The sequence below is a fragment of the Podarcis vaucheri genome, assembly GCF_965113315.1.
Source record: "Podarcis vaucheri genome assembly, chromosome: 9".
Taxonomy (NCBI): domain Eukaryota; kingdom Metazoa; phylum Chordata; class Lepidosauria; order Squamata; family Lacertidae; genus Podarcis; species Podarcis vaucheri.
The window spans coordinates 73431553-73443859 of NC_138767.1; the positions used below are offsets into that span (position 1 = coordinate 73431553).

At 39.9% G+C, this 12307-nt stretch overlaps 1 protein-coding gene across 6 annotated transcripts in view; it reads right to left on the minus strand.

Annotated features, from left to right (window-relative positions):
* Positions 1–12307, minus strand: part of SLIT2 (slit guidance ligand 2) — a 242582-nt gene that overhangs the window by 54743 nt on the left and 175532 nt on the right. For 4 of the 6 annotated variants that reach the window (XM_082237336.1, XM_082237334.1, XM_082237337.1 and 1 more), the window contains exons 10-15: positions 10533–10604; positions 9785–9856; positions 8451–8522; positions 4861–5004; positions 4554–4717; positions 3743–3766 (exon numbers count right to left, since the gene is read on the minus strand). In XM_082237336.1, coding sequence (XP_082093462.1) covers positions 3743–3766; positions 4554–4717; positions 4861–5004; positions 8451–8522; positions 9785–9856; positions 10533–10604 — 548 coding nt within the window. The remainder of the gene's footprint in view (positions 1–3742; positions 3767–4553; positions 4718–4860; positions 5005–8450; positions 8523–9784; positions 9857–10532; positions 10605–12307) is intronic. The other 2 variants (XM_082237335.1, XM_082237338.1) reach the window with 1 other exon arrangement.

The following is a 12307-nucleotide window of genomic DNA, read 5'->3' on the forward strand; positions in this document are numbered from 1 at the left end:
CAGTGTAGCAAAAAGATACAGCAGACTATCTATTGAACAATTATATAATATGTTCATCTTCATAGGCAAAAGCATTAAAATTCTTAAAATATATTTACTGAAAGATACGGTTGTTTGAGGGCACTTTCACACACATTTGTTAAGTCCTTTAAGAAAAAAAACAACTCCCCAGTTTGCTCAGCCATACCATGGTTTAGTGCGAACAAACACCAGCTCAGAGACAAGATTGTGGCTGATTTGCTTGTCTGGATTTGGTGTCGCCATGCAGAACGGAGCTAAGCCATGGTTTACTGTTACATTCAGACCCAGGCTCCTGGTTATCTCCCTCAGACAAACTACAAACAGTAAGCTATAGAACAGACCTCGGGCTACACCTTGTGGTTTGTCTGGAGCAAGATAAACCACGAGCCCAAGTTTAGCAGTACAGTCATACCTCGGGTTACAGACACTTCAGGTTGCGTTTTTTTGGGTTATGGACCACCGGATTAAGTACCAGAATGGGGTTACTTCCAGGTTTTGGCGGTTGCGTATGTGCAGAAGTGTCAAACCACAACCCGCACGTGAGCAGATACGCCGCTGCAGGTTGCGAATGCTATGGGTTGTGACGTGCATCCCACACGGATCACATTCGCAACCCAAGCATCCACTGTAAAATTAAGCTAAATGATGGGTTAGCTCACAACAGCAGGGGGAGAAGCAGAGAGGCTGCAATCTACTCCCCGGGAGCCTGCATTTTTGCTCAATTCACCAAACAATGGTTTGGCTCAGTGTCGCATAAGAACTATGAAAAACTTACTCCTGGCTTATTCATTTTCTAGCTCAATGGTCTACAGTTTTCAAATATTATTTAAGGATGAAGTACTTTTCTGTGCAGATTTGAATTATATGATTAATAATTCTAATCCACAGGGAGAGCATTGCTTCTGAATGTCTTCATCAAGTGCCACAGAAGTTTGTTTGATTCTGTACCGATTTTTAAAAAGAAGATTGAAAGCTAATAACAGGAACACTTATGCTTTGTCTTTATTTCCAAGAAAAGCACTCTATCTCTCTCTTAGGGGCTTGTCAACCTGGGAAAGCAGCCCATCTAAGAGAAGGAAAACACTGATCCTAAACCTATGCTGCCTTGTGTGATATATTCAGGAGGAAAAGGCTAAGGAATAAACCTTACACAAATCTGGAGTGGAGTCTCTCCTTCCGGCAACTCCTGCAGCCAAGCTGGGCCAAACATATTGCTCCCATCAGCAGCCCAGCACCTCCATACATACTTCCCAGCCTTGTGTCCCAGAGAGATCACTTCAGTGCTGCCAACACAGAAGTTTGACTTCACCCCTGGAGGTGTATTCTGTTGTCTCTTGAGACAGGCAGATGCCAACAGCAACAATTGTCTCTCTTGATAAAGTCACAAAGCCCAAGAATCTCAATTTTAGGTAAAGGTAAAGGGACCCCTGACCATTAGGTCCAGTCGTGACCGACTCCGGGATTGGGGCGCTCATCTCGCTTTATTGGCCGAGGGAGCCGGCGTACAGCTTCCGGGTCATGTGTCCAGCATGACTAAGCCACTTCTGGCGAAACCAGAGCAGCGCACGGAAACGCCGTTTACCTTCCCGCTGGAGCGGTACCTATTTATCTACTTGCACTTTGACGTGCTTTCGAACTGCTAGGTGGGCAGGAGCAGGGACCGAGCAACGGGCGCTTACCCCGTCGCGGGAATTCGAACTGCCGACCTTCTGATCAGCAAGTCCTAGGCTCTGTGGTTTAACCCACAGCGCCACCCGCGTCCCTTTTAATCTCAATTTTAGTTGACTACTAAAATACGCTGGGCTTGCAGTGGGCTGTTGTGGAAGTGTTGCAACAACACCTCACCACTGTTGGTGAAGTGGTATTCAGGCAGGAACTACCAGTCACTACCACTATGGAACAACTGAGGAGATGGGAGAGATATTCTAGCCCTTATCAAGCAGCTGCTGAGAGGCACTAGGGGAGATTTAGGGCACCTTGTCCAGATGCAAGCATGTTTGAAGTACTCCATGCTTCAATCCTGCACTCCATCTGATAACCTACATTGGCAGCTGGCGGTTCCCAAAAGAGAACTGCTTCACCAGATGCTGCTGGTTCAAAGGAAAATCTGGACACAGTGTGCAGAAAGCTGTGCTTATTATAAAGGATAGACCAGAATATGCCTACACTGTAAATGGCTTGCTAATGATGCTCAATATCCCCGAGTCCCATCAGGGAAAAAGGCGAAATTTGATATTATATATTTAGAACAACACCAAACACTTTCTTTTTGCTAGAGAAAAAGCCTTAATCGCTTCTCATTTTGGAATTCAGGTAATCCAGTAGGTTTATCAAGTAACTGCCAATTTACATTCTTCAAGTTCTTTCCCTGATGCATGGGACTTTGGCTATGTAGTGCGCTTTTTACATTATTTTCCCATTCCCAGTGTATGCAAATGTGGAAATGACCGCCATGCCATTAAAAACACGCAGTGTGTGAATCACTTCTCAAACCTGACTCCAACTGGTCCCTTCAAGCCAAGAATGGCAAAGACCAGCCCTTGTGCATTTTCTTCCCTCTGCATTTAGCCAGGGCACTACTAAAGGCCATAATACTCTTCACATCATCTCTCCAGCTAGAAGATAATGTAGTACATGACAGTAAAAGCAGCAAGTGTAAAATAAGCAAGCTTAAGTGGATAAGAGCCCAAACCAATCAATAGGTTAGTCTGCTGAACGTTGTGGGCCGACCATATACCTGTAAGTGCTTCAAAGAACAAGTGTCATTGATTGCATACTCAATTACAACAACATTTTTTTCCTTCCTCTAGAAAGCAAACTATAATTGGGTTTTGCTTTTTTCTGGCAGTTCATGCACCTGCAGTTCAATCAAAAGCTTCATTAGACCTTTGAGCACTTTTGCTAATCAATTATATATCACCTGTAAGGGACATTATATTGTAAACACATGACATAGTTGATTTTGTTCTTTCCCCTGTTAAGAAAGCACTGCACTCGTTTGTCAGCTGCAAGGGGTGGTTGGGGAAAAACGTGTTTCATATAACTAAAGCCAATCTCAATCATTCATGTGGAATACCTCAAGAGAATCAGCATTTAGTTTAAAGTGTGGTATAAATGTGCCAACTATTAAATTATTATTTCTTCCATCAAAATTATTTTAACAGAAGACATATACAGCCTTTGGACGCCTTTGCAAAGACAATAAACATACTTTTGCTTGGCATTTTTTTGTGATTTCACAAACACAGGGATCAAAGGTCATAGGTGAGCAAGCAACAGTTCAGATAGTCAGCAGGAAAGCAATAGTTTAATGCATAAAAGGCAGGAAAGTATTGATTTTGAAAGGGTGCTTAGACTTCTATTAGCTCTTTGATCATAGCAGGATTCTCTTCATTTAAAAGCAGCACAGCAGCTACATTTAAAGAATAGAGTTGTTAACAGTAAACAGGAGAGGCAAAACGGGGAAAGATATCTCTTTCTAAAATCAGATGGGACTGGATAAATTCTGTGCTTATTTGTGAGTTGGATAGCAAAGAGCTGCATGCAAAGCTCATGTAGTGGGAAGACAAAACTACAAAACTATTACTATTCTAAGAGGTTTCCAGCAGGGTTAAAAATGCATGCACTAGTTCTTTAAATGTTAAAATGAAACTTTGCTTTTGGTGAGGGAGGAGGGAGTGGTACCTGCAGTTAGTCAGTTTTACTGCAGAGCCAAACCTACCTGGAATGAAATACTGTTCTTTAGCTAAATAAAAAAGAGAGAAAAAATAGAATATGCACCTGAATGTCAGCAAGCAAAAAATTAATTCTATTAGACTGAGGATGGACTACAGGTAATTAAAGCTAACTGTGCGGGGTAGTGGTATTCGAATGAACTTTGGATACTAGTATGATTAGATATAAATGTATTTGCAGCCAATATCAGCAGCACTCTTCTGATATTTACACTAGCTGTAGACTGTGAATTAACTGCAGAATACGAAATGCACCTGGAACAGCTGGGAACCAGATGACAGAGGTTAGGCTTTGGAAACATGTAAGTAGGAAATGGAATAAGATTAGAAAAAGCAAACAGTACATTTCAGCACGATATAAGCTTCCCTGTGTAATATGAATGTCATGTTTTCATATTCCGTGAGTAGATTTTGTTTTTAAGATTTAACTGGTATTCCAGATCTGTTTCATTTTTGATTTGCCCCCTTTTTTTGCGCGCAACTGACAGAAAGGATACCTCAGAACTCTTATTATTTAATCAAAAAGCACAATTCCTTCACATATTTTTAATGCCATGCAGAGGTAGTAACAAGTGTGTTAACTGTAGGAATGTTTTCTGATCAAACAACTTCAGTCCAGAGTTGCTATGATTGCTAAATAATTCAATTGGGCACCAGGCTGTGGGTTTTTTTGTTGTTGTCGTTAAGGATGTCTGCAACTGCTGGTTTGTGGGGGTTGTGATGGGAGGGAGAGGGTGGTGGGGCGGTGGGTTTTTTTTGGAAGTGAAAGGAAAGTAGCAGCTGAACCAAGGAAATTACCTGAACAGCGAAATTTCTTGCTTTTGATTTGGCCAATCCTTTTGTTTGCCAGACGGCGGGGGCTGGTGCAGCGAGCACCACTGGTTTCAATAGGGTTTGTATGGAGATAATCCGCCAGCCACTTCAGATGGCAGTCACAAATAAAGGGGTTCTGAGCCAAATGCCTTTCACAAATAAAAAGAAAAGAGGGTTTTTACATGTTTGTGGTTGGTCTCTGCAGTTCCCAAAGTTTTCCAGGTCTATTTGGGAACAGGAACCAAAAAAAGCTTGAAGCACATAACAACAAATGGACAATTGCAATACATACAGGGTCTGAATGGCCCGGAGTGGAGAAAAGGTGCCCTTTGCAATGGTTTGAAGTTTGTTATCGTACAAAGAGAGAAGGTTCAAGTTGTGCAGGTCTTGGAAAGCATCCACTCGCAGGCAATTTATCTTGTTAGCATTTAATAATCTGTGAAACAAACGACAATTGGAAAACAGGGTTAAGTGTTTGCTGTTTATTGACAAACTTTATTTTTGTAACTTTACTTTCTTGAATTCCATGCAACTTCTTTATTTATTTAAGAGGATTTATATACTGCTTAGTTATCAAAACCTTCAAGCAGTTTACATAAAACAATATACAATACAGTGGTACCTTGGGTTATATACGCTTCAGGTTACATACGCTTCAGGTTACACATTCTACCAAGCCAGAAGTAGTGCTTCAGGTTAAGAACTTTGCTTCAGGATGAGAACAGAAATCGTGTGGCGGCGGCACGACAGCAGCAGGAGGCCCCATTAGCTAAAGTGGTGCTTCAGGTTAAGAACAGTTCCAGGTTAAGTACGGACCTCCAGAAAGAATTAAGTACTTAACCTGAGGTACCACTGTATACGTTAGAATACCAAAATAAATAAATCAGATTTAGAAAAGAAGTTGACCGTTCCACCCCCAATATAAAACCAGCAGTTTTAAGCCAATACATAATAAGATAAAACTGCATGTCAAAATTACTTGTGCCACCTGTATGCAGTGCATTCAGTGAACTACCTAGTTCCTTAAGATATTATTTCAGCATCAAGTGTTGCATTGAATGTACACAGGTTTAAACTGAAAGTGAATATATTGGCAAAGGAAAGAAGAAAGCTGTTGGATGTGTTTGACCTTGGTTAGTATTACGAGAACAAGTGTCAAGCTAGTGTCCTCCTTTCTGGAATAGCTGAAAGGAGGAAATCAGATATTCCTGCTTCCATTTTAGATTAACCACAAATTGCAGCGTGATCCAAACCCTAAATTATGGTTAATCTTAACTATGGTTAGTTGAAAAAGAGTCAGTTTCATAAACTGAAGTTGGCTTGTTTCAACCAAACATGGGATTAACTACAATTTAGGGTTCAGACAACATGCCAAGCTACAGTTAATGACAAATGGACACAGAAGCTTCTATAAACCTTGGTGTTTACATGGGAAGAGGGAGGGAAGCAGCAGCAGTAGTAACAGGCTTTATCTGTGTGTGTGAACCAGCATTTTCAATTTTAAATTACATGATTCCCTAACAAAATTTGACTGATTAACCACTCTTCGACTGAAATCCTATGCCCATTTCCCCGGGAATAAGTCTCATTGACCTCAGTGGCACTTACTTCTAAAGTAGACATATGTAGGATTGCATTGTTAAATGTTGAAGTGGTTTAAATACAACTCTATGATGGGGTTTCTTCTGCCTTGAATGTTGTCAGTGTTTCTTAATCGCCAGTTGTACAAATTTTAAGTCTAGGTTCATTACTAATGGGTAATTTTAAACCTGCATACACTGAAATACTTTAACATGGAATCGGCATATGCAAATTAATATAAAATATGGTAATTAAGTACCGGTAATTTTATTTATTTTAGTTCTGTAGGATAGATGGCAACTTTCTCCTTTTTTTTCAAATTACACCTTTAAAGTACAAAATGGGAATCCAAAAGTGGTCAAGTATTTATAACTGCTTCCAACTAGGGCTGCACCTAATTTTTATATTTGCTTTGAAACTAGTGCATTCAGTAAATTTGAAGAGATAATTAGACACACAACCATTTTCTCAAATTTCATTGCTGCTTGAAACCTTCTGTTTCCCTGGATGCTTCTCTTCCCTCATAGTTCTCAGTCTCACTTGTCCACACTGCCATTCATTCTAGCGTACAGTGGACTGTGGTGACCCACAAAATTTTGTTTACAAATATCCATCATTCATCACATCGGATTGTGGCCCTGCCAACATACTCATGTGGAGGGATTAAATGGTCGTGTGTGGGCAAATGAAACCAAAGGCCATGAGCGTAAAGAAGAACTAAAAAGGCAATGAGGATCGTAAGGAAACTACATCAATGTTTTTGCAACAAGTGCTGAAAATTGCATACACTTTGTCTCTCTCACGCCACAGAAAACTAAGTAATATTTTCAGCTGAACCCAAATACTTTCCAACTCAATGGACCCATTTTAGTTGGCTTGGAATGAAAGGATGAATTACAGTGGTACCTCTGGTTACGAACTTAATCCGTTCCAGAGATTAGTTCTCAACTCGAAACCGTTCTTGTGTTAGATCGTTTTTATTAATTTTCCAATAAAAGACATCCAATTAACATATCAAATCATAATCCAATAAAAAGCTAAAATTAAAAAAGTCTAATTATCTTCCGAATTGTAATTATTAATTTTACTACTTCCCATAGTCTGAACCTTAAAGCATGTCCAAATCTCAGTCCTGCCTCTCATCAATATTTCCATATTTCCACATCTCGATTTTAACTCTTGAAACTGTTCTTAACCTGAGGCGCACTTTCACTAATGGGACCTCCCGCTGCGTGTGCCTCACATCCCGGGGCAAAGTTGGCAACCAGGAGACCTGCTTCCGGGTTAGTGGAGCTTGTAACCTAAAGTGTTCGCAAGGAGGACGGTTCGTAAGCAGAGGTATTACTGTACACAATGCAACTCAGGCCGATTAAATGATTCTATAGTCTGATGGATTTTTCGGAGCTAGACGACTTAACTGGAAGAGTCTGCGACCAGGAGGAGGAGGAGTATCAGGAAGAATGGAATAAATTTAATTATTATTTAGTTAAATTTGTTAAGTTAAACTAACTGAAAATAGCTTGCAGATACTTAATGGGCTAAGCATTTTATTTATGTTAAGTGATGAATTAATATGTTTAATTCCATAAGGTGAAGATCTAAGGATGTTAATGCTTAAGTTAAATTTTATAAAAATTGGGATTTGGAAAACCGTTAAAAGGACATGCAATGAAATTCAACCAAAGGGAAGCGAGGAAGTCACTTAACAAAGTTAATAACTGTAATTTTCAATAAGGCTATGATTTATGTATGTTTGTTTTGTGTGTGTGTTTGTTTGTTTATAATATTGTGAAAACTAATAAAAAATTTGGAAAAATAAATAAATGATTCTATAGTCAAGTAAGCAAATCCATTTAAAATAGACTAGACAGGCTGAATATTAGTATCATAACAGCAAAAAGTAAAACAGAATGGAATTGTCTTAATTTGAATTTCTAAAGCGCACATACATTTGATTAAATGCTACTAATCAAAGTAGGTGAAGATTCATGGTTAACATTCGAAAAACAAAAACAAAAAAGGCGGCCAGAAAGCTACTGGAAGAAATAATAAAATAAAGGCTCTCCCTTTGTTTGTGAAGCAGCAGCAGAGGGAATACAGTGCATGAAAGTAATAAAAGCTCTTCATCTTCAAAAGGTGGTATTCCCTTGCACAGAGCAGTTTGAAAAGGTGGATATGTTCCTAATAACAACAATAATAATAAACCTTCCCAGTGTGCAAACCGCTTTTAATGCAAAATCACAAAACAAAACCCTTCTCAGTGGATAAAATAAAACCAAATTTCAGCAGATAAATACTCACAACAACTGTAGAGAGAAAAGTCCTTCAAACAGGCCTTTGGGAAGTTCTGTGATTTTGTTTCCATAGAGAACACTGTAACAAATAATTCAAAAGGTGATTGATCGGAAGTTGAACAACAATGCATTCATCTAGAATTTCTTTAAAATTGTATGCCCCTGACAAAAGCACATCAAAGGATCCAGCGCTGGAATATTGAATTATATTTTAGATAGCATTAGAATACCTGCCAGCTCTATCAAATCAAATCAAATGGCAATGGGTTGCATCCAGTCTGCCTTGTTACGCTGGTGCAACATGACTTCAATTTTCCCCGCCCCAATGTGCTCTGGAGGGCCCCCCAACCCTCCCAAACTGATTTTGAGGTTGCACAGGGAGCTAGAGGGGACAGTAAAGGAAGAGAAATCTCTGTTGCATGAACAACACTACAGTAGCTGCCAGCTGTCTAAAATCAGTAGCATTTGACTGTTCAATTTGATTTGATTTAATAATTTGTATTCCCCTTTTCCAACAGCAGCTCACAACAACATTAAAAAACCCAAACATTGCAATCATTATAATATTAAACACAGCAGCATATCAATAAATCAAACAACAGCAATAAATTCATCAAAACAACGCCAGCCCCATTGTTCTGCCCTGACACTGAGCTCCTCCTCTGAGGGCCTTCTGCTGGTTCCCTCACTGCGAGAAGTGAAGTTGCAGGGAACCAGGTAGAGGGCCTTCTCGGTAGTGGCGCCCGCCCTGTGGAACGCCCTCCCGTCAGACGTCAAGGAAATAAACAACTATCTGACTTTTAGAAGTCATCTGAAGGCAGCCCGGTATAGGGAAGTTTTTAAAGTTTGATGTTTTGCTGTGGTTTTATAAATTGTTGGGAGCCGCCCAGAATGGCTGGAACAACCCGGTCAGATGGTGATCACATAAGTAATAAATTATTATTATATCATGAATTCAGACTGCAAGCATATTGGTAGCCAGTGAAGATAATTTCAAACCACTTGTACAGTTTCTGTAGGTTCTTATGCACAGCAGCCTAGCTGCCACGTTCCGCACTAGCAGTAGCTTCTCCATCATCTTCAAGGGCAGTCCCAGAGAGAGCAGAGTATAATAATCCAATGGGGAGGTTATCCGACCATGTCTTAACTGTGGCCAGAAACTGCCCAGAAACAACTGCAGCTGGCAAACCAGACAATGCTGCCAAAAGTACACACCTGTACCTTCAAGAGGAGTGCAATCCTGTTTAGAGTCTAATTCCCGGACACAAGAATAACGTTTTGTCCCCTCACTGCAATTTGGGAGATTTTGCCTTTCTTTTGAAAGACAGTGGTGGTACTTACAGTGAATTTAGTGAGCGTAGACCCTGAAATGAATCTGGCGCAGCCTCTGAGATCTGATTGTTGCTCAGATCACTGAAATGAGAAACGAGATTGCTATGACGTGTTATGATCCGTGAAAGGGACACACAGTGATTTATTTCAACTCTGTAAGGCGCAGTTAACAAATTTAATCTGAAAACACTTCTTGCAATTAACTTTTAATATGTTTTTTAAGAACAACAACACAAAGTTCAGTTCCCATCATCCAGAAATAATGGCTTAAATCGGGGATGGGAACTCCCATCAGCCTTGGCCAGAATCATCAATATTCAGCCAGAAATGGTAGAAGCTGTAGTCCAGAAAATTCTGAAAATCCCTCATCCCTCACTTTAATTCTGGCAGTAACCTGAAGCTTTAATGCATTTTTTTTATATTTGGGGAGGGGACAATTAGATTAGCACAGGCACTGAATATTATGCTATCAATGACATTGCGTTGCCATGCTCTGCTTCAGAAATTATTCTGTTAACGGCAAGCACAATTTATATATTCATGTCAATTTGTATTAATAAGTTGGCATAAGTGTCAGTTATTAGCATGACAAAGGAGCTACGTAGACTCAACAATCAGATACAGCCATATCAACCAATCTGTCAGCTGTCAGACATTTTTAAGCACCCATAAACTGACGGAAGGTATTTTGTATAAACCATGACCTGTTTTTCATCCATATGTTTTTTATGTAAGTTCCAAAATATTTCTCACTTACATTCTTCTAAGTTTTTTATATGGCGAGAAAGCTCCAGGGGGGATGACCTTGATTGAATTTTGTTCCAGCCGTCTAGCAAAGAAAAACAACAAAGAATGCTATTGAAGACCCTAAAAACAACACAAGGGGGCAATCCAAAATATGTATAATTTATGTTGGTATCAATGAGAAGGAATGCCTTTTAAAAACATAGGTATTTTTTTTTCTACTATAGTGAAAGATAATGCCATGGGAATCAAGGGTCAGCAATTGTTTTCATTTTTTTAAAAAATAAGAAACCCACCTTCTGTCACTTTGACATGCAGGGTAGTGACAATTTAAATTAAGCACTAATCTAATTTTACATGTGCTGCATATCTGAAATATTTTATGTTATATCCAGTAGAAGGAATCTAAAGAGCTTATAGTTGCTTACCGTGGGGATTCGGTTTTTCATAGAAGACTGGAGTAAAAGGTTCAAGCAAGAAGCACTCTTTAAAAAGTCATCATTTTCCAACTAGCTTTTCTTAAATTCCTTACATGCATTAAACCTATATTTATGAATAATGAAATTTGAAACAAAACTGAAACTTTTCCTCCCAAATTATAGGATTGCCATTTCTTTCTACAGAATCTGAGATGAGAAATGCCCTTAAAGTTGCTCCTAAGGGTAGAGGAAGTCCTGAAAAGACCGGAGGGGTAGTGGGGCTTTGTTTATGCTGCTCTGTCTCCCCGCCTAATAGCTGATGTGTAGGGTAGCGCAGCAGCCACTTTCCAGAGCATTCTCCAGCTTCCTGCCAGCCCCAGAGCATCAATGCTGGTTGTGGATATTTTTCTGTATGGATTGAAGAGATAGCAGCAGAGAGGGCATTTAAAGGGTGCTCCCCCACTTTATGCGATTTCACTTATGCACACAGGGGCCTGGAATGTAACTCCTGCATAAGTGGGGAATCTTTCCATCCAGCTGACAGTGCCAATGTTCAGATGTCATGAACAAAGCAATGGGAGCAAGCCAAAAGGAGCCACATCGAGCCTCGGCTGCCGCCCCTCTCACATGGCTGAGAGGAGGGGAACACCAGAGGCTTTTGCTTAATCACATTTTGCCTTAGGCTAACTGTGCTTAACATTGACATTGATTTGGTTGAAACAAGCCATATTGGAACAACTGCAAACACACAATTCTCTGGTTCAGATGAAATGACAAACTGTGATTAAGCAACAGCTTCCAAACTTTTCCTCCTGGCCGTGTGGGACAAGGTGGGGGTACACATGAGCCTTACTCTGGTTCAGTGAGATGATGCTAAGCTATGATTTAGCATGACACCTGAACACAACAACTATTTCCCACGCAGGGTAAGTACACACTGTGGGGCAGAGACAAAAGCATCTAGGTGGCAGCACTCTCCTTCATGGCTGCTGTTTGATCGATCTCGCTAAGTTAAGATACCTACAATAGTTTCTCATCCCACACCCAGCACTCCTAATTTAAGCCCTTTTAAATTTAATTAAGTTAGAATACTTTCCCAGATGCAAAATATCATCGATTCCTAGATGAGATGCAGAATGGTCTAACTGCAAAATTGGAGCCGTGCTTGGAACAGTTTGCCTTTAAGAACATGGCAAATGTGCTTGTTTAAGATGGAATCAATCTAAACAGTTCATGAACAGTTCATAAGGTAACTTCTAGCTACATAGCCAAAAATGTCCATCACCAGAGATGAAGGTGCATAATTCTTTGGCAAAGTTGGCTTTAGTTAATGGAGAATTCCTTCCTGAAAGAGAATTTTTTTCTTGAA